A 21,750-nucleotide genomic window follows, 5' to 3' on the forward strand; every position below is an offset into this window, starting at 1 on the left:
CTGATACAACTATTTTTAATCAAACAGATGTATAATATAAACTTGCAACACGATTTTAAATGATAGGTCAAATATTTATTTATATCTAAAATTCAAATGACATTCTACAATGATATAGTTCTTGATATATTGCATTCTTCTAAATCTCTATGATATTCAGTAAAGTAAAATAACAAGTAATTCTAAATTTGACATATTTCATCCGCTCTTTGTATTATTTCTACAAGTTTTCCTATTGTGATCTTCTTCTCCACACTGCCTACATGAAATCGACATTTTTCGTTCCCTTTCAGATATTGGCTTGCATCTCCCCTTCCTTGTCCTTCCTATTGTTTTAATCACATCTGGTGGCAAGACTTTTTCATTTAGAACTTCTGCAGGAATTTTCATGTGCTTTCATCAGGAACCGGATAAATTGGAATTTCATAGGTCTTCAATAGGTACTTCCTGGTGTAGTACACCGAGAAATACTCAATGTGATCAAAGTATTTGTATTTTAATACTGCCCAAGCATGTGCACATGGCAGCTCATCCAACTGAAACCTTCTACAGCTGCAAGTTCGATCTTTTAGGAACACCATTCTTTGCTTACCTTTGTCAAGTACTGAATATAAGTAACTCGTCGAAGGGGTTACCTACAAAATTTATCAACTATCATTAGTGGTGACAAAGTAGATGCCCTTAAAATACATATACTAGAGAGCCTATAAGATTCAAAATAGCTTAATATAATGTCAAACCAACCAATATTTCAGCAGTGGGGTAGGCATAAATGCTACATTAAATTGAAAGCTTTTGGTTTTGTGTAGGTGGACACTAGTTTAACAGAATCACACGAAGGGTTCAAGATATAACAGATCCGTGAATTCGGCATGATTACATATTCTATGCACACGTATCTACAGATTCCAGTTATACCTTCATATGATGTGACAATTCAAGATTTTCCATCAGCATTGTATCATATTTTTTTCCAAGATCAGTGAATGACTCTACTGCATTCTTTTGGTTTGTAACATTCCATCGCCCGATCAATTGCCTTATGTAGTCTAGCAAAGGCAGTACTGGGAGTTCCCTAGAAGCCTTGAGCGTTGCATTGATCGACTCCGCAATGTTTGAAGTCATCGTCAATGTTTCATTGACAGTGGAATATGCTCTGGACCATCTTTCATACCCAACATTCATTAAGTAATCTTTGACCCTCTTATCAATTTTCTCTACCTCTGCTATGTGGTAATCAAACTTCTCAACTGTGTATGCTTTGGCCACAGCAAAGAATATATCTTTGAGCAACAAATGGTTTTTTTTGTAATTTTTTTAACATTATTCCATAGATGTCATATGCAGACACAACGAGGTACTTGTGGATACAATGTTGCCGCTGCATTTTCAATGCCTTCATGCATGTCCGAGACTATGCACATTCCCTCCATTTCCCCAAATGCATCCTTGAATCTCGCAAAAAATCACTCATAGGAAGCATTATTCTCTGAATCTACTATGGCATATGCGAGTGGTAGGATATAACCTGCTAGATCTTGTGTTGATGCTATCAATATTGTTCCTCTTTATGCCGATTTAAGAAAGGTTCCATCTACAATAACAACCGGTTTGCAATACTGCCATCCTTTTATAGATGAATATAGTGCAACGAAAGCATACATGAACAAGTCTTCATCTGTTTTTTTCAAACTTATCACCGACATAGGATTTGTAAGAACCAGCATATAAAAGTAGCTTGGCAACTTTTCATATGATCCGCTCGGGTTCCCTCTCAGTACTTGAACTGCATATTCTTTCGATCTCCATGCTTGCATATATGTCATTTGAAGACCATACTGCTTGTTCATGTCTCCAATTATGTCATTAGGAGTGTATATTATTTTTGGGTCTTTATACTTGTCTATCAGAAGACTGCCGATGAGTTTTGCAGTAGCTTGGTATTGTGCGTAAGATCTGTCTTTCAAGAGGCATGAGTGCACTTTGCTAAAATTTCTGACCTTGAAAATGTTTGCTTTTTCCAGGCTCGAAGACTTAAAATACCAATCATAGTTGTTGTTGATGCATACTAGGCAGTACCTACGATAAGGATATAAACTTTTCCATCAATAAACAGAGCGACATGAAATACAATGATATATAGTGATACACACTGCCATCATCAATATTAGATGAAAAAAATACAATGATTATACAGTACTAGACGGTGACAACCACACCTTAAAAGTGTACAGCCACATACTTACAAGCAACAACTTATTTTCTGCATAATTATGCTTCTAACATCAACTACGATATACATTGAGATACATAATTATACAATAAATATTTTGATACCTGCTTTCACTTGATCTATGCACCTTAAACTGAAATTCTTCCTTTACTGCCAAGTGCTTCATGACTTTGACTATCATTGCCTTGTCTTTATAAATTTGACCTTCTTCTACATCTATGTGTTGAGGGTCAGTTATTATTGTATTTTCATCAGATTCTGTATCATTCCAGTCTTCTCCATCCCCAAACTCGATCATCTTAATTGTATCGCCATTGTATCTCTCCTCTATAACTGAGCTTTGTGCACATTCTGAGGAAATCACAGCAGAATTGGAATTGTAGCAGATCATGTCCATATCCTTTTCACTCGATGTTATACAAAGGGGATACATTGTAAATTCTGAGCTTTTTTTCAGCTCAAGATATACACATACACCCATACTATTGTGTATCACTATTGGTGGAGAACCGTTTTGGACAGTGTATTTGATTTCAATAGCATTCAATGAAGTATCTATCATAAGTTGTTTCGAAATCACGTCTACAAAATCATCAAAACTTATATTTGGTGTAACTATTACAACATCTGCATTATAATCTACAAAGCTATTGTCAACATTCCATCGGCCTCCATACTGAATAAAAATTGGTAAATTTGGCATTGAAGTAGCTAAAATTAGGTCAAAACTCACTAATTTCTTGATTGATTTTGATTGCAGTTCGTAGTTCCTTCTACACAGAAATTGCAAAAGTTGTATTTACACAGAAATTGCGAAGGTATATAGTGAAATTGATCGATTTTGAGTGAAATTTGGAGCTTCTTTGGAGAATTTTTGGGAGAGAATGCTATGATTTACAGAGGGAGAGAATGTTGTGATCTGGCATATTGGTAGCTTGAAAAAGGGAAGGAAACGTGATTCTCATATGCGTGATTGTTGGAAGCGTGATTCTCTGATGCGTGGTAAATTGATACACTCGTGTGTATCTCTAAATTTTGGGCTACTTTTGGTAAGTGTTTAACTTTGGACTAGAGGTTGGTAAGTTTGTGTTTAAATTGGCTATTTCTGTACTTTTCCCCTTTATTTTTATTTATCTTATCACATTACAACTTAGAAACAAAAGAAGAAAATAATGACGCCGGCTACCCTTTGGTTATTTACAATAGAAAATGAAATCCACATTGAGCTTCAGACCTGTCCCAACTACCAAACTGAAACACCAACGTTGAACTTAAACACCAACATTAACCAAGCTCAGTCCTCCAATGAAAGGAACCGCTAACCCAGCAAGACCACCCCTCCCCCCCCCCCCCCCCCGGGGACCGTTCAGGGAAAAAAAACCCTTTAAAGACGGGTAGAAGCCTCAGATAAGCGCAGGATTCAATTACTTGTGTTATATTTTAGCTTTAAAAACTCGTCCACATCTAGTGTTTGCACCAAACCAGGATGCATATCGTGGTTGGACACCTCAACCATAGTCAATATAAACTCTCATCTCAATTTGTCACGTGCTAAGTTCATATAGTAAACAAGTACAAGCATTTCCAGGAACGCACAGGTAACTGGCCAATCAAGTATAATTTACCCGTCAATACATTTTAGCCAGAAACACACCAGCGGACTCCCGAGAGTTTGTTTTTGATCGATGCTTGTATTTAAATTTCAATGAGCTACTACCTCCGTAGTGAAGGTGCAATCTGAAAGTGCGGCAATCAAAAATACAAAACCTTGCATTGTCATAAAATTTAGCTGGTGCATAAAACGCACATGTAATTTTGAAGGTCAATCTCAAATTTCACCTAACACTGCAGAATCAAAAACTGACCAAATAAAGACAGCAATACATATGGCATCGTCTCCTGGATACTACAAAGTACCAAACATCCAACAAGTCACGACACAACTTTTCCAGCTCTCCATGCCACAGCAGCTTTCACCTAGTAACGATCATATCGTCTGGAGACAGAGAAGAAACAGTTAGTGTATATCGAACCCCTATTACCAGCAGGGGGTGCTCTCACATCAAGCTAGTCAAAAACCCTTCTCAAATGCATTTCTGTTATAAACTAAAGAGAAGGTACTAGTGGCTGCATCAAGTATCTATATCTGCTAAAATCATTATAAGTTTTGCATTTAGGTGGAAATATATAGTAGTAGCTTTAAATTCTAATTCACATGGAGTAAACGAAAAAACTGCAACTAAATGAAATATGAAGAAATACCATTTTGATAAAGTATTTGAATAAAAACAAAACATTTTAAACTTCTTATTCAAATGAAAAAAATATAGTTTTAACTTTTTGATATTTAAGACAAATTAGTAAAAGATTTTCTAATTCTAAACCTCTAATTAAAAACTAATCTACTTGCAGTAAATTTTTAATTTCCTGCTCCTAATTACTAACATATTCATACAGAATGTTTGTTTAACAATCAAAATATCACTACATCAATTATATTTGTTGTTCAGTGCTGCCCTTTATAAGACGAATCCCATGTGCGCCAGCACTAAGCCTGAGCTGTCACGGCTTAAGCATGTCTAGTGCGAGCCTTTAGCAACTGATTAAAAGCACTAATGTAAAGGAACGTGATATATAATTGGGGATAAATCTATGACAGTGCCTTCCCCCAAAATTTTCACCACATTAGTGGGAGGTATGGGGCAAATAACGCAACATCCCTAGCAAATTCCCTTCTCACTAAAATCAGAAGCCCTCCGCAAAGAATTGGAAGCTACTCATTATTCGGTACATGACAACCTCACACCTTTAAGTCCACACAAAATAAAACTATATATAACGCAATCAGCTTAGTGGAAAAAATTAGAACCTGTGGCGATCATAATCCCTAGACCGTTCTCTTGACCGTGAACGTGATCGCCTATGACTTCTTGAATCATAGTTGCGAGAGCGGTCTCTATTTCTGTCACGCTCACGATCATAGCTGCGATCTTTACTCCTGCGATCGTGATCTCTCCCTGCTTCGCGGCTATCAACTCTGTCCCTGCTTGATTCTCTATCACGTTCCCTGCTTTTTCTTTCTTTAGATCTGCATATAGTAAATTCAACACTTGACCACAAGATAGTAAAAGCAACAACAGATAAAGTAAAAAATGCTGAATAAGCATTTCATAATAGGAGATCCAACACTACCTCCTATCTTCTTCTATGGCCTTCCGCTTCTTGTTTCTTTCTTCCTGGCAATTTGACATCATTGAGATAGCACAATTGAAGCATATAACAAACTCCCACAGTTACGTGGGCAAAATTAGAATGAACACATATTCATGGAATAAACTAGCAATGTAAAGAATGATAAACAATGTTTTTCCCTTCTTTTATTGACAAGGTAATTGGTCAATCAGTAAAGATATATGTATTTTGATGCCCCGCCTAAGAGAGAGTCAGTTCAATAATAAGAAATACTTATATAGATCAGTTGGGAACATGCACATCAGTACTTATGCTTCAGCTATGAAAAGCTGGAAGAAAAGTGTTGAAGACATAACTAAATGAATAAAAGTGTGATCCCTCTAACAGCTTAAGCTTTTAGATGAAAGGGTCACACACTTTAATATGGTATTGGAGCACGTTGAAGTCCTGAATTCGAGTCTCACTGCCACCCATGATCAAAAGGAATTTTCACGTGCTTGGCCCGTGAAAAAATTTAAGGCCCACACATGAGGGAGCGTGTTAAAGACATAATTAAGTAAATAAAAATGTGTTCTCTCTAACAGCTTAAGCATTTAGATGAGATGGTCACACTTCAACCAATAAAATCATATTTTAAATACATAAACGTCATAAAGGATACGTATGAAGCAGCCGCACTAGCATAAGAACAATAGTAGGAAATACAAAGGAGTTTCTTGTAACTGTGGCCCGACACCTCTATCGGTATTGAGCCAATACTTGTTTACCCTAGTTATGGATGAGTTAACCGACACAATATAAGATGTCGTCCCTTGGTGTATGCTATTTGTTGACGATATTAACTGACGAAACCAACAAGGGTGTAAAAAAACTTGAATCATGGAAAAGCATTTTAGAGTAAGGATTTTAGGATAAGAAGTAGGAGTGAGTATATGCACCGCAACTCTAGTCAGCTTAAGAAGAGTGAAGTTGAGGTGAAATTATACGGGATTGTTGCACCTAAATGAAAACAATTCAGATGTCTTGTTTTTCCATGAGAATGTAATGGTAGATGAAGACGTTACATTGTACTAAAATCAATTGGTTGAATGGAGAAGTGTTACCAAATTCAGATATCATGTTGTGATAAAAGGATGTGTACCAAAATGAAACGTAAGTTCTATGGAACACTTGAAAGACCCACAATATTATGCAAGAGAGAATGTTGGGCTAAAGTTCAACATAACCTAAGTGTTGCAAAGACGCGGACGTTAATATGGATGTGCGGTCATAATAGATCAAACAACAACAACATACCAGTATTATCCCACACCGTGGGGTCTGGGGAGGGTAGTGTGTACGCAGACCTTACCCCTACCTTGTGAGAATAGAGAGGTTGTTTTAAATAGACCCTCGGCTCAGGAAAACATAAGACCACATTAATGAAAATATAGACAAGAAGGGCGGTACCAAAAAGCCATACAAAAGCAGAATAAAAACAAAAAGATAGCAAGGTGATCAACCATGAAGGAAACAACGGTTAGCCAAAAAAACCTACTACCAACGGAAGCGAGACTGCGTGCCAATACTACTGTTATGAACACTCTAGACTACCTACTTCACTACCTTAATCCTCGACCTCCATACCTTCCTATCAAGGGTTATGTCCTCGATCAGCTGAAGCTACGCTATGTCTTGCCTAATCACCTCTACCCACCTCTTCTTTGGCCTACCTCTACCTCTCCGTAGGCCCTCCAATGTCAACCTCCCACACCTCCTCGTCGGGGCGTCTGTGCTCCTCTTACTCACATGACCAAACCACCCACGCCGCGCTTCCCGCATCTTGTCCTCAATAGGGGCCGCACCCACCTTGTCGCGAATAACCTCATTTCTGATCCTATCTAACCTGGTGTGCCCGCATATCCATCTCAATATCCTCATCTCTGCTACCTTCATCTTCTGGACATGAGCGATCTTGACTGGCCAACACTCAGCCCCATACAACATTGTTGGTCTGACCACCACTCTGTAGAACTTACCTTTAAGTTTCGGTGGCACCGTCTTGTCACACAAAACACCGGAAGTGAGTCTCCATTTCATCCATCCCGCCCCAATACGATGTGTGACATCTTGATCAATCTCCCCATCCCCTGAATAATAGACCCAAGCTACTTAAAACTTCCTCTCCTAGGGATGACCTGCGAGTCTAGCCTCACCTCCCCTTCCCCTCCTTGAGTCTCGCCACTGAACTGACACTCCAAGTATTCTGTCTTGGTCCTGCTCAACTTGAAACCTTTAGATTCCAGGGTCTGCCTCCATACCTCTAATTGCGTGTTGACATCGTCGTGCATCTCGTCAATCAATATAATATCATCTGCAAATAGCATGCACCACAGCACCTCCCCTTGGATGTGGCGCGTCAGTACGTCCATCGTCAGAGCAAACAAAATAGGGCCGAGTGCCGACCCCTGATGCAACCTCATCAAAACCAGGAAATGGTCTGAGTCCCCATCCACCGTCCTCACTTGTTCTCGTATACAGGAACCACCGTTGTCCCTCCACTCTTAGGGCATCTTCTTCGTTCTAAAAATGACATTAAATAACCTAGTGAGCCACTCCAAGCCTGCCTTGCCCGCACTCTTCCAAAACTCCACCAGGATTTCATTCGGCCCGGTCGCTTTGCCGCTGCTCATCTTGCGCATAGCCCCCTCAACTTCATCAACTCTAATCCGCCTACCATACCCAAAGTCACACAATGCACATTGAGGATAAAATGAGAGTCTTTTGAGATGATTTGGTCAGAACCTGCGTCGACAAGGTCCGCAAATGTGAAACTATGATGAGCGTAAATGTTTAAAAAGGACGAGGTAGATCTAAATCACATGGAAATGAATTTTTCTCGAAAGACCTACAATCTCTTGGTAGCCATGCTAACTTAGCAAAAGATATGACACAATGGATAAAAACATCTATACATGCAATGCCAATTAGTTAATGTGTTGTAGTCAAGTTAATATGCTTACTTTAGGTCTTATGCTTTTTAGGAGTCTTTTAGTGCTATTGGGATTTTCATGCCAGTTGGGGGGAAAAAAGAACTTATAGTACTTTTTATTTTGTATAATGCTAACCCGAGATGAATTAAAATGGAGAAAACATGATTAGTGAGGATTCATATTGTTGATCCCAACTAATTTGGGACTGAGGTGTAGTAGTTGTTGTTGGATTAATAATTGATTCTACTCACCTCCATGATGAGTATCTCCTTTACATAACTATTACTCTCTCCGTTCCAGTTTATATGAATCTATTTACTTTTTTTTCTGTTCCAAAAAGAATGAACCCTTTCTAAATTTGGAAACAATTTAGCTTAAACTTACAATTCTACTCTTAATGAGAAGCTTTTATAACCACACAAACACTCTGGCTCCTTTTTGACTTGTTTAGGACCACAAATTCCAAAAGTCTTAATTTTTTCTTACACTCCGTGTCCAGTCAAACAGGTTCACATAAATTAGAACGGAGGGAGTAACTCTTTCCTGCTCTCAAAGAAAATCAAGTTGAAGTCACTTATTCAACTATTCTATCATGTCTTAAATTATACCCTAATATGAGTTCCATAAAAAATATTTATAGTTCTAAACACACATTTCACGTCATTATGAGGTGATATGAGAACTTATTTTCCCTATGGACCTACAAGATCAGTAAAAGACAATAGAAAATCTCTACAAAAGAAACAATATCTGAGTATAGCAAAACACCAAAAGAGTATACATATTGAAAATTTCTACAGAAGAAACTGACACAGCAGGACCTCAATCAAAATATTTAAATTACCAATTGAGCCACTAAATCAAATACTTGTTTAAATTTCTAAGAAGATGACTGTTCCGCAGAAGCCACTCAATCAGAGATCATTTTATGCAACCAGATAAATGAGGAAACAAGCACAAGAATACCTTACCAACCCAAAAAAAAAAAAGGAAACAAGAACAAGTCTCGATATATATATAAACATTGCAAAAGTGTCTGTTATACTTCCAATAAATGGGCCTGCGCTGCAACAAAGAAATCTTGAAAAATAGATATTCTTATCTTTACCTGAAGTTCAGCTAATTTCTCACGGATTTGCATATAACCCAAATGAAGCTTTCCTCCAAAATGATCAGCTAAGCGACGGTCACTGAAAAGAAAAGATGAGAAAAGCAAGGATAGCTGGATATTATTAGTACACTATCCAATTAGTTTTAAGAAACAAAAATTGTAGAGATAACAAAAAATGAGGTTGCCCCATAACTTTCTAGCTAAGCATAACATGACTAATAAAATTAACACAGAAAAGACGCACATTATTTAGCGGCAAAAGTTTATCCTCGAAAAACTGGGCCCAAAAAAGCCTGCTGGTGACAAGGAGGTACAATCGCCATGTCAAAAACTGAAGCACTCAAAACTTCAAAGTAGCTCTTTATTTCCCTAAAAGCTACTTAGCATATCTTCCAAAAGCTGAAAAGGAAAAAGGAACATTCACCTGTCATAAACACTTAAAAAGGCTCCACAGATGTCGCACACACGGAGCTTTTGATCAGTCTGCAAAAGTTATAAACAGCATGTCAGAGATAGCAAATTCATGTCAAGACCACATCCTGAGATTTCTCAGCAGGAATATATGCAAGAATAGAAACAAAGAACAGTCATTGTTATATGTGCCCACTTGAGGCAGTGATTCTAGCAACACAGTACCCAATTTAAAAAACATTTCAGTTCTTTTTTTGACTTAGGTACTCAAGGAATTCTTAATAGTCAGTTCATTTCAAGAAAATGTTAAGCCTTCCATTAGCATCGGAAAGTATGAAAAGGAGAAGAGAACCTCTATGTATATACATATATGTACCCACTTGAGGCAGTGATTCTAGTAACACAATACCCAATTAAAAAAAACATTTCAGTTCTTTCTTTGACTTAGGTACTCAAGAAATTCTTAACCGTCAGTTCATTTCAAGAAAATGTTAGAGAGCCTTCCATTAGCATCGGAAAGTATGAAAAGGAGAAGAGAACTTCTTAGTTCTTATTGACTTGATTGATTAGAAATCTAAAAAGAAGCTTCTAAAATTTGCTTATTTTAAAAAGCGCTTTATTTAAAAGTGCTTTGCGCAAAAATACTGCAAGCAGTATATGAGGCTAATCAATTTGAAAAGCACTTTTAAGCACTAAATCCGTGTTTGACCAAGCTTTTTTCATAATGGTAACAATTGTGTTTCCAAAAAAACATACTGAGTGGAACTTCCTATCCTTATTTGGTCAATCACACTGATAGGCACTCTTAATAATCTGTAAGATCTTTTTTTGGTTGTAATTGTGGTGTTTGGGCATCTCTACTAAATCATGAGTACCTATTATTACCCAACAGCACATGTATAAACTAACTCTATCCATCAAGGCTTAAACAGACGAGAACAAAACACATGCTTTTTTTGCCTTTCACTGGAATCTGAACCTGGCCCATGGTCCATTCCAGCTTCTTGACCACCAGGGTCACACCTTTGGATGCTAAATATTTTACTAAATTATTTCTTAGTCATGTCCGATGAATCTATACATGTGTGAAACTAGACACATGTTCTCTTAATATTCAATACACCCCTCAAACTAAGAGTGAGAAAACCAACTTGATTTTTCTAATTTGGAAATATAAAAAGTTGCCATCAAAATCTCACTATGTTACATAATCACCAAAAAAGTGTTAAAATTCTTTCCTCCAGAAATCACTGGTAGCAGAACAACGCAAGTACTTTTTGCACTAGCAACGAAAAGAACAAAATTGTAGCATATGTCCAGTACATCATCAATGTAGCTTGAAATTGGCAAAAGAATGACAGGAAATAAAAATTTAGACAAGGGCGTTGGCCGCTATAAAGAGGAGGGTGTCAAGCATTAGGCACCATAGAGAGCAAACCCATTACCCACTACCTCACCATGCTTTCAGAAAATTACTCCCTCTTTTCCAGTTTATGTGTCGTACTTTCCTTTTTAGTATGTTCCCAAAGAAAATACTTCTTTTTATATTTTTATGTTTTTAATTCCATCATTCTCATTTTATCCTTAATGACACATCCTTATAGGAATGACATGGCATGTTTAAGACCACAAGATCCAATTGATAATTTTGGTATGTTATACACACTTTTAGTTTTCACTAGTGGGAATACACTGGGTTTTTTATTGTTGTTGTTGTATACACACCTTTAGTTTAAGACCGCAAGATTCAAAATCTTTAAAACTTTGTGCCTAGTCAAACTAAGACAAATAAAATATAACGGAGAGAATAATATTTTGGCCCCTCTTTCAAGGAATCATCTGGCTAGATTTTCAAAATAAAATTGCTATTCATTCAGATTAAATTCAGTGAAAGTACTTACAGAAACTCGTAATTGAGGAGAAACAAATACAACAAATAATGCTTATCAAAGTTGTAGAAAGTAGACTTACAATCCGCACATCAACTGCAGTGTACTTTGAGGAATCCTGACCAGGGTCTTGCCTCACAGGCAGCTGAATGAGGAAGACAGGCATTATCAAAGAGAGAAGTAGTCGAACTACAAGGGTAAGTGTTTTAAGCCCCAAAATAAAATTAACGGAGAAAGATAAGAAGGGCAAATTAAATTCTAAAAAGTTATATTTGAGCACAATTGAGTACAGAAACTACTGTTCGACAACCTTCTTAAGAGCTTCCGCCTCTTCCAATGCTTTCTGAGCTTCATCAACCATTCCTTGCTCACCTAGATAACCAAGTATGAGGAAAAATGTAAGGTAAAGCAAGAAAAGATTCAGTAAAATCATGTCATGCTCCATATAAAGCAAGAAAAGATTCAGCAAAATCGTGTCATGCTACATAACATCCTTTTTATAAATTAAGGTAACTTTGAAAGAAGAAGAAAAAGTGCGCCAAGGTACCAAAAAACTGTAAAAGGTATAATATTCAGCATTGAGCTTCCAAAATCTAACTCACCTATAAAACAAGACATTTTTTTTTTGGCAAAGATAGAGCAGCTATCGTAACGTAATTCTAGTGTACTACTCACTTTGAAGGTTATAAGACACATGCTCCCATCATGCTTAAATCGCTTCTAAGGCAATTTCTATTAACATAATTCTCGACTATTTCACAGCGTACCTGTTACCTCCCATTAAATGTGTTTTTATCTCAAAATTGAGATCATGGGTATGAGAATCATACACTGAGAGTTGAAAATGATTCCCCAATGCAGAACCAAATGAACTGGAATTAGCATAAGTATATTTACAAGATTCACAGCAGGATATGGCTCCTCTGATGTCAAGGGATCATAACTATTTTCGAGCAATGATGTTTAAACACATCTTCTCAAATATCTAGTTAAAAGCACATCATTGTTCACTTTAGTCACATAATCAGCCTGCCATTTCCATAAGTACTTATTAATAATAATCTCAAGGTTGCATCTTCAAATACAGTCACTTTTTTAAATAAGTAATGGGTGTTGGGTAAGATAAAACCCAAACTTGGTCACTATTTTTTCTTGATGTTACTTTCCATTTAACCTGCTCATACACTCGTGCATGGACATAAACCAAAATAATGAAACTGTACCATATCCAGAGAGAGTCAACAGCATATCAAAGAGTGAATTCTAACTCTTTGAGCGGAAAAATTGGAGGTTGTAAAGCAACACAGTTTAGAGCTATTTAGATATTTAGAGACAATATCCAAAGAGAGTCAATAGCATATCAAAGAGTGAATTCTAACTCTTTGAGTGGAAAAATTGGAGGTTGTAAAGTAACCCAGTTTAGAGCTATTTAGATTTACCAAGATCTTCTGCTTTCTTCAGCTTCTCATTTATCATTTCTTGTATGCGAGGATCTGGAGCAGCTGCAGGCAAGGGTGCTAACTGTGGACCGTTCTGAAGTGGCTGAGGTAAAGATGCTCGATCTTTGTTAAATGCATCCAAAAGGAGCATTGACTGCCATTGGATAAAAGAAAACACCTATGAGTTCTAACCATATACACTACAGCCATGTGAATATTAAGTATCGCAATGTCATTAGTTTTTGCCTATGTTGACTAATTAGCAAATTAATTCAATGTCTCCAAGTTCCCTCTGTACCTGTTTGTCTGCTCTCTTAGTTCTGAGTTCTTCAACCTCTTCCAGAGCTCGAATTTTCATATCTGTCTTGCCTTCAAGATCTACAAAGAAGTTAGATTGTTCAAGAACTTTGCCAACTCAAAAAGATCTTCACCAGATAGAAAATGGCATGAAATAATAGCACTTTACATTTTATTCCTCAGCAATTCAATTCGCTCAAATTTAATAGGCTAGATCCGAATATGAAACTGAACTATGTAAATTCAGACAAAGTGACAACGAATGTTATCATATCACCACCAATCATCAAGCCTATTTTACTCCTTTAAACTGTCTCATGCTCGAGCAGTATATAGATTAGCAAGCCAACTAGTCATTTTCATATATAATGAAAAAAGTAAAATATAAGCAACCTTATATTGGCAAATAGCCAATCAAGACCACATAAGCATGCTTTCCCGATGCAGGCAGTCAGCTAGGCCTAAAAGAACTTACCATTTTCTTAGAGAGAGAGCCTAAAAGAACTTACCATATACATCAGCTTCTTTCAACTTCTCCTTGATTTGCTTTGACAACTCATCAATCTCCGGTGTCTGCAATTTAGGCAAGTTGACAACACTTGTAACAAGGATAGTAAACAGAGGAAGGACAAAGAGGAAGTGTCAGTGACCAACAAAAGAAAACAATGAGCTTGGAGCCCAACACTTGACTATTACCAGAGTAACTTCAGATACTGATATGGCAATAGCAGCTTTGGCATCCTCCTCGTCAAGCCGTTTAAGTGCTCTAGTTATTTTCCTGTCACACTCAACAATCAGCCTATCAATTGCATCCTCCAAGTCCCTGTCATAGTTATCCTGACCCTTTTCTTTTGCTTCGACATATCTAGAAAAGGTTAAGGTAATGATCAAGAAGCAATATTGATCAAAGAATGCAGCATTATTGTGCAACTTTTTTTTCTCTCAATAAGGACATATCTTGTACATTTCTCTTCTTTTTTTATGTTTGGGCAGATGGTTTTGGTTTGGGGTAGGGGGGTGGGGGCTGGGGGCTGGGGGGAAAGGACTGCACTGATGTACAGAAAATCCGTGTTAACAACGACCATAATATATTTCACAGACGTCTAGTTAATGACTCGGTTCAGCAACTAGGCAGGCAATCGGCCAGCAATATTGTAATAGTTTCTATAATCATTTGACCTAAAAAAAATAGAACAGTGATTCATTGAACTGTAAATAAATCAAAGAAAAAGGAGAATGACAGAATGTATGAAGAAACAAAATTGTATAGTTAAACAACCTGCGACAACAACCAGCCTATCTAGCATGTATCGAGACATAAAAAAAATTCTAGTTTTACTTAATAGCCCACGCATGGCTAAGATATTAATTCTCGAAGTTATTACGGGCAAGAAAACATGAATATGGAACACTTGCAAAATCATAGCATGCACGTCAAAGAAGGATACTCTTTTCTCAGCTGCAAAGAGTGCACCTTAGGGCATGGCCCCATATCCATTTTCTACACAACAAGAAAGAAATTAAAATAAAAAGTCAGTGCACAAAATTTATAACCAACAAGGAAATGCAGAGGAAGGTGTAGACCTAGAATAAACTGAACAACTCAACCCTCCAGCCCACCGAGGATTTACTATCGTATATTCTTTTTTTTTAATAGTAAGGATACCATCTGCAGCTGACCCTTTAGTACTGACTAGTTTCACCTTATACAAAAATTATTGACTAATTTCACTTGACAAAAATTATTGCATTTAGATTAAATAAAGCTTGGTATCATATTAACAATATTGGATTTTTCCTTTATAAGCATAGAGCATTACTGATTAAAACTTGTCATTTCATTAGTTCACATCTTCATAGTTGAACGAGTCAATTATGGTGGACAACGCTCAACCTATATGGTACCCAACGGGTAAGGACAGCTGATGTAGATGATGTCATGTTCAGCTGGGCATTGAGGATGTAGAGAAAGTAGACCATTTTATCCCTAAATCTTAATGACACTCTTTTATAGGAGGGACATGCCATGTTTAAAACCACAAGATTAAGGGGTCGTTTGGTAGGAGGTATTAGAAAAAATAATGCAAGCATTAGCTCTATGCGTTACTAATACCTTGCTTGGTACATTTTTTCAACATGTGTATAACTAATACTTGTCATACTTGGTATTATACTATGCATTAGTAATGCATAGAAAACCATGGCATTAGTAATACCAAGGCTATTAATGCATGCATTAGTATGTTTAAAGACAAAATTGTCCTTAAAGTCCTTTAAAGCTAGAGAATATGGAGGGCATTTTTGTAAACAACTATTTTTCTTAAAAATTATGCAATGCATTATAATTTTAATACACCACACCAAAGAGTAGATAAGAAATAATATATGCACAACTAATGCTTGCATTACTAACACATGCATTACTAATCCATGCATTACTAATACACCTTATTCCGCATTATTCTTATACATCCTACCAAACCACCCCTAAAAGGTATTTTTGGTATATCACCTTAGGTTTAAGACCACAAGATTCAAAAGTCTTTTTTACATTCTTAAACTCCAAGCATAAACAAACTAAGAAACAGAAAGTGCAGAGTCAAACTAAAATACATAAAATGAAACTGAAGGAGTATGACTTTATCAACAAAAAATTAAAAAGAAAAAACTCTAGAAGAATTTTCATTTACAATGAAATTTAACAAAATTGACCAACCGCAAATAGGAGAAGTCTCTAAATATTTTTAAATGCAAATAAAAAGCATCACATCTAGCCGATGGGCTCCCTACCAAATGTGTTTTGAAATATCTAAAAACTAAGGTCTTTTTAAATTTATTATTTTGACCAGCGGAGTATCAAAAGTCTAAGGTCTTTCAACAGCAAAGAGCTCCCAAAGCCCAGGTAATTAAGAACCCCGTGCTAAAACCAGAATAAATAATACATAATTCTACGAACTCAGTATTTTTTATAAAGTAATAAATTTTGTCAAAGATTGAGCAAAAAACATATGTATACTAGTATACCAAAATAGTAGAAAACCTACAAAAAAAGATATGATTTTTTACGAACGACACCTGATCTTCTATACATAAGGAAATTTCATGGGCGCACCAAAAAGAAATAAGGGATGAGAATTTACTCCTCAATTGTACAAAATTCTTCTCTACACCCTTAAGAGCTTTCATATTTCTTTCTCTTGAAGGGACCCACATAAGTGCTAGTGGCGCAATACTCCACTCCCCGCATATTCACCTCTTTCTACCATTATTTCAGCTTAACATTACCTCTTTCATACTGTCTAGCATCACCCAAAGTATGCCAAGCCATCTAAGAGTTCCCCCGCCATAACCTTAGAGCTATATGACAATGTATGACGAGATGGTGGACATCTTCACGACCCCTTGCACATAAGCACCAGTTGAGATAACCAACCTTTCTTTTCGTCAAATTCTAAAACATCAAGAGATGGCGGACATCAGCACCAGACCACTTGGACATAAAGCACCAACTTTGTAAGCAACCTTCCTTTTCCTTACATTCTAAGCCATCAAAACTAGGGGTGGCAAATGGGCGGGTTGGGCTGAATTTGGGCGGGTCAAGACTCAAGATGGGTTAGATCAATAAATGGGTCATTGCCCAACCCAGCCCAAAGTGTACTTGGTCTAAGATGGGTTGGGTCGAGATGGGCTAAACAATGGGTCATAGCCCAACCTGCCCATGTTTTAGAATCATGCTCATCTGGCATAAAAAAGCCTTTTACCTTAAAATGTGTATATTGAAATATATTTTGTGGGTGGGGTGGGTGATGCAGAAAAACGAAAAAACAAAAAATACAAAAAAAAAGTAAAAAAAAAATTGAGGGGGTTTGAGGGGGGTGCAGAAAAACAAAAAAATTGAAAATTGAAAATACAAAAAATAAAATAAAATTGGGGCAACTAAGTAAATTTCTAGATAAGCTGGGTTGAGATACCTTTATTTTGGGTGAGTTTCATGGGTTGTATTTGGACTGCTTAATGGGTCAGAATTGGCTGTAAAAAATAATGGGTTAACTTGGGCTCAGCCCAAATAGACCCATGAGCTCAAATATTTGTAGCTCAACCCATTAATCTCTGGACAGGTTGGGCGGGTTGGATGGATTTGGGCTCAAATTGCCACCCTTAATCAAGACCACCCCATTCTACTGCTAGCCATGTCAAAAAACACCCTTTACTTGAAACTTTAGAAAACCAAACCGAGCTACATGGAAAGACAACCTCCTCTGTAATGAGAAGTTTTACTACTCCCTCCGTTCCAATTTATGTGAACCCGTTTGACTGGGCACAAATTTTAATAAAAAATGAAGACTTTTGGAATTTGTGGTCCTAAACAAGTCAAAAAGGGGTTCAAAGTATTTGTGTGGTTATAAAAGCTTCTCATTATAGATAGAATTGTAAGTTTAAGCTAAATTGTTTCCAAATTTAGAAGTGGGTCATTCTTTTTTGGAACGGACCAAAAAGAATATAGGTTCACATAAACTGGAGCGGAGGGAGTACTATGTAAAAGAGGGAATAAGCAAGCACTGGGTCAACATGCTTGCCTGGCATTGTCAGGGCAATTCGGTAACTTAAAAAAATACAGCACTATTATTGGTAGAAGTACAGTTGTCATGCAATTTTTATGTGCCTTGACCAGTTTACCCTCCCATCTTTGCTGCAAAATAGGGGTGTACATAGGTCGGGTTGGTTTGGATTTTGTAATTACCAATCCAAACCAATTGTGTCGGGTTATTAAATCTAAAGATCAAACCAATAAAATTCGGGTTTTTCAATCTCGGGTTTTTCAATCTCGGGTTTTTGGGTTATTCGGATTTTATTTTTATTTTTTTTGGGGGGGGGGGGTTCGGTAAGATCTTTGTAGCACAAAATATATAACTTGTGCTCAAAATATATAACTTATGCTCAAAATATTTCTTTAATCCTAGTTTCATAATAAGACTTGATATAAAATACTCCACTATTCCCCACCACCACCACTCCATACACTATTGTAACGTGCTTTCATTGTGGAGCATACCAACCAGGCTTTGGAACTCTACCACTTCCTACTCTTCAAAATTCTTCCTAAACCTCAAATTTATAACTACTTCTCCATCTTGTAGTCATCGGACCACATGGATAGGGCATGAAATTCATTAAATATTTGGAAAAATAATCCTCAAAATGTTATCATACACCACTTCTGCCCCAAAAACTCATCCTCCCATCCCTTACCTTGAATGACGCATCGACAGTAGACTCTTTCCATCCCTTAAAAATTCCTCCAATGTTCGCACACATAAAGAATAGTGACATTTTTAGTCCTCCAACCCCTTCCAAGGTCCCATATTTTTCCACTACTACCTTCCTCAAAAAAGAATATTTTTCAATCCTAAATCTCCATAACCAGTTTCCTAATATGACCTTGTTGAACACCATTAGAGTCGATTGATTTGTGAACAAGTTAAGTTAGAATTATAATTAGGGGCGGGAATGACATGATTATTTAGTTGATGTACTTATGATTACAATTATTTGGAGATGGTTGATTCATTGAACTAAAAATGAACATACAGGAAATAAAATAATACATTATTTAGCTTTACACTAAATAAGTTTGAATAAACTTTTATCCAATTTTCGTCTTGGATTTCTTAAAAGTCTTTGGGAGAAGCGCTTTCGAGAAGCAAAAATGTGTCATTTTGTTATTCTATCCTGGGATGGTTATCCCACATATAGTGTGGCATAAACAACCTCGGGGTTGCTTTTACCTGAATCAAAAGTTCAACCAGATCGCAGATAAACTAATCCCACATTTTATCTCGAAATTATTATCTTTTATCCTTGTAATCAAACAACCCCTTAGATCTTCTAAGACCACTCCTACACTTAAGGGTAAGAACGATCTCCCATCAACCCATGTGGAAACTTCACTATCATCGAACCCCATAGATAGTTTCTCTAAAGTCTTTCCAACTTTCACGTGACATTAGCCGGAGCTTGAAACAAGGACATAAAATAAGTGAAAATGCTCGATAATGTGCTCCTAATAAGTACTTCTTTATCTCCTTTGGACAAATATCGTTTATGTCATCCTACAAGCTTCTTCTCAATCCTTTGTAGTACCGAGTTCCATGTTGTTTGATCCTTATTTGAAGCACCTACTGGCAAGCCAAGGTAGGTAGTGTGATAAGCCCCAGCCTTAGAGTTCAAAAAATGTGATAATATTACAACACTCTTCACCTCTCCAACTAGTGTGATCTCGCATTTCCTGAAGTTGATCTTAAGGTGTGACACTGCCTGAAACCATGTTAACACATGTTCTTGGTGTTCCAGCTACACAAACCCAATATAACCTTAACATAGGGCTTCGCATGTATATTTTTTGAATAAAGCTTTTCAACCAAAACATCTTATTATGAGTTCAGTTTAGCAATTATGTAGCAAACTAGCTGTTCCAACTCCAACCTCTTCTTCTTTTTTTTCCCTTTTTGCAGCCAAAATGCACCAAAAATGCATAGTCTACTAATGCACGCACAGAGAGGTAAAGGTTATCATTTCGTGACCTGTAAGTCACACGAATTCAAGGCAACTAAACAGCTGAAATGCAAGGGAAAAGCTGTACATACATTCACTCTCCCCTACCCGGAAGTAGTCGGAGAACACCTAATTTGCACAAGGTAAGATCTCTATAGAGCAACAATATTTCAATCTATGGCTTCAAATTTGTTTAATTATCAAAAACAAAAATTAAATGACCTAGGGATTCAAATACAAACACATAAATGAGGAAACAGGTAGACGCAGAGATAGAGAGAGCGGTGTTAACAGTTACGCACAGTGAGTTGGAAGAGCTCGTGGGGGCAAAGACCGGAGAGGAAGAGACGGCAAACTTCACGGTCGTAGTACTTGCGATCGACCTCCGTTACGTCGCCGTTTCGGTTGGCTCCCATTAACACATCCAGTTGTTTCCTTATGGCGTCCATTGATGATGAACGCTTGAAATTCGCCGCTGTTCAGGCTTGAGTTGCTCAGTCTATGGAAGGGTTTTTTTCTTCAGTCTTCCTCCTTGAAAGCTTTTCAGTTTTCGAGTGCGCTTGTTTTATAGGGTTTGGCAAATTCGCTGTTTTCTTCCTTTTCCATTTTTCTTTCTTATATATATATATTTTTTTCCTTTTCTAATTGGTGAAAGATATAAACTTCCCTTTCCTATATCATATTAAGGTAGCAATACAGATTTTCTTTCTAATAACTGTGGTACCTCGACATAACAGTACACTCTTGAAAATAATAAGGTGATTAAAAACTTATTTTATCCATTTTGATCTAAACAATGACTACCAATGAAAAATGAACAATCACAAATATTTCAGCTTTTAAATTAAGTTATAATTGACCATAAATAGCGACCCAACCAACCTTTAATTGTTTAATGCAAATAAACCTTTTGTGATGTATAATAAAATATAAAACACATATTTTATTATGAAATTCAAAGTACACTGTAATTATCAGATTTTTAGTGTTATTGATGTATATAAGGAGAACCAAATGATGTACTATTAATTTATTGAATCACATCGATTGAATTGAAATTTTTCAATAGGTAATGACAAAGAATTATAATGTTTCAATATTATTGACTCTTGGTATGTCTAATAAATTTAAAGTGAAACTATTAGTTTTCTTTGTTCTTTTTTTGGGTGGGTGGGGATGTGGAGTGGAAAGGGAGAATTGTGCTTTGTATTCTCAAAATAATAAATAGTTGAATCGTATTCTATCTCAATCTAATTATCCATACTAGTTAGGATACACACGTTACGCGTGTAACCTATCTCAACGAATACAAAATTTTAAAAAATAACATAAATATTATATTAAAATTTATGTTTGAGTTATAAAATAAAAACTAACAAAAGATTAAGTTTCTAAAAATTATTGATCCTAATTAGCTAATTTCAACGAAGAAAGAAACTCTCAATACCAAAATACAATTGTTCTATTTCTATGATCAATAAGAAATAACATATCAATTATTTTCAACATATTAGAAAAGACTAAATTATTATTGCAAAATGTACTATTTAACTGCTTTATTTTGATTAATCTACTATTTCTTCAATTTGGAATGAGTTTTCTTTCTTTGTCCATGCACATAACTATGCATTCGATATTTTCTTTTATTGAAGTA

The 21,750-nt window shown here is 36.4% G+C and overlaps 2 protein-coding genes across 2 annotated transcripts; both read right to left on the reverse strand.

Annotated features, from left to right (window-relative positions):
- Window positions 1–386: 386 nt before the first annotated feature.
- LOC107761080 (uncharacterized) lies at window positions 387–1,387 on the reverse strand. The gene is made up of 3 exons (XM_075224441.1): window positions 1,372–1,387; window positions 919–1,283; window positions 387–635 (listed from the first exon to the last, which is right to left on the reverse strand). The coding sequence occupies exons 1-3, from the start codon at window positions 1,385–1,387 to the stop codon at window positions 387–389; spliced, it is 630 nt and encodes a 209-aa protein (XP_075080542.1).
- A 2,605-nt stretch (window positions 1,388–3,992) lies between these two features.
- LOC107761079 (U1 snRNP-associated protein usp106-like) lies at window positions 3,993–20,690 on the reverse strand. The gene is made up of 13 exons (XM_075225513.1): window positions 20,399–20,690; window positions 14,993–15,045; window positions 14,241–14,409; window positions 14,054–14,117; window positions 13,546–13,625; window positions 13,248–13,401; window positions 12,119–12,180; window positions 11,891–11,953; window positions 9,933–9,991; window positions 9,506–9,587; window positions 5,426–5,469; window positions 5,103–5,321; window positions 3,993–4,229 (listed from the first exon to the last, which is right to left on the reverse strand). The coding sequence occupies exons 1-13, from the start codon at window positions 20,543–20,545 to the stop codon at window positions 4,211–4,213; spliced, it is 1,215 nt and encodes a 404-aa protein (XP_075081614.1). The 5' UTR covers window positions 20,546–20,690; the 3' UTR covers window positions 3,993–4,210.
- Window positions 20,691–21,750: the final 1,060 nt, after the last annotated feature.

This window comes from Nicotiana tabacum, chromosome 11 (genome assembly GCF_000715075.1).
Source record: "Nicotiana tabacum cultivar K326 chromosome 11, ASM71507v2, whole genome shotgun sequence".
Classification (NCBI taxonomy): domain Eukaryota; kingdom Viridiplantae; phylum Streptophyta; class Magnoliopsida; order Solanales; family Solanaceae; genus Nicotiana; species Nicotiana tabacum.

Bases quoted from the DNA above. Each gene is read 5' to 3' on its own strand.
- LOC107761080 (XM_075224441.1), bottom strand. The intron at 636-918 runs GTATAACTGGAA...TAAATTTTGTAG, and splicing joins AATTGTCACATCATATGAAG to GTAACCCCTTCGACGAGTTA.
- LOC107761079 (XM_075225513.1), bottom strand. From the start codon at position 20,545: ATGGACGCCATAAGGAAACAACTGGATGTGTTAATGGGAGCCAACCGA. The intron at 9,588-9,932 runs GTGAATGTTCCT...TTTTCTTTTCAG, and splicing joins TTTTTAAGTGTTTATGACAG to TGACCGTCGCTTAGCTGATC. The intron at 5,322-5,425 runs GTAGTGTTGGAT...TACTATATGCAG, and splicing joins GCCATAGAAGAAGATAGGAG to ATCTAAAGAAAGAAAAAGCA.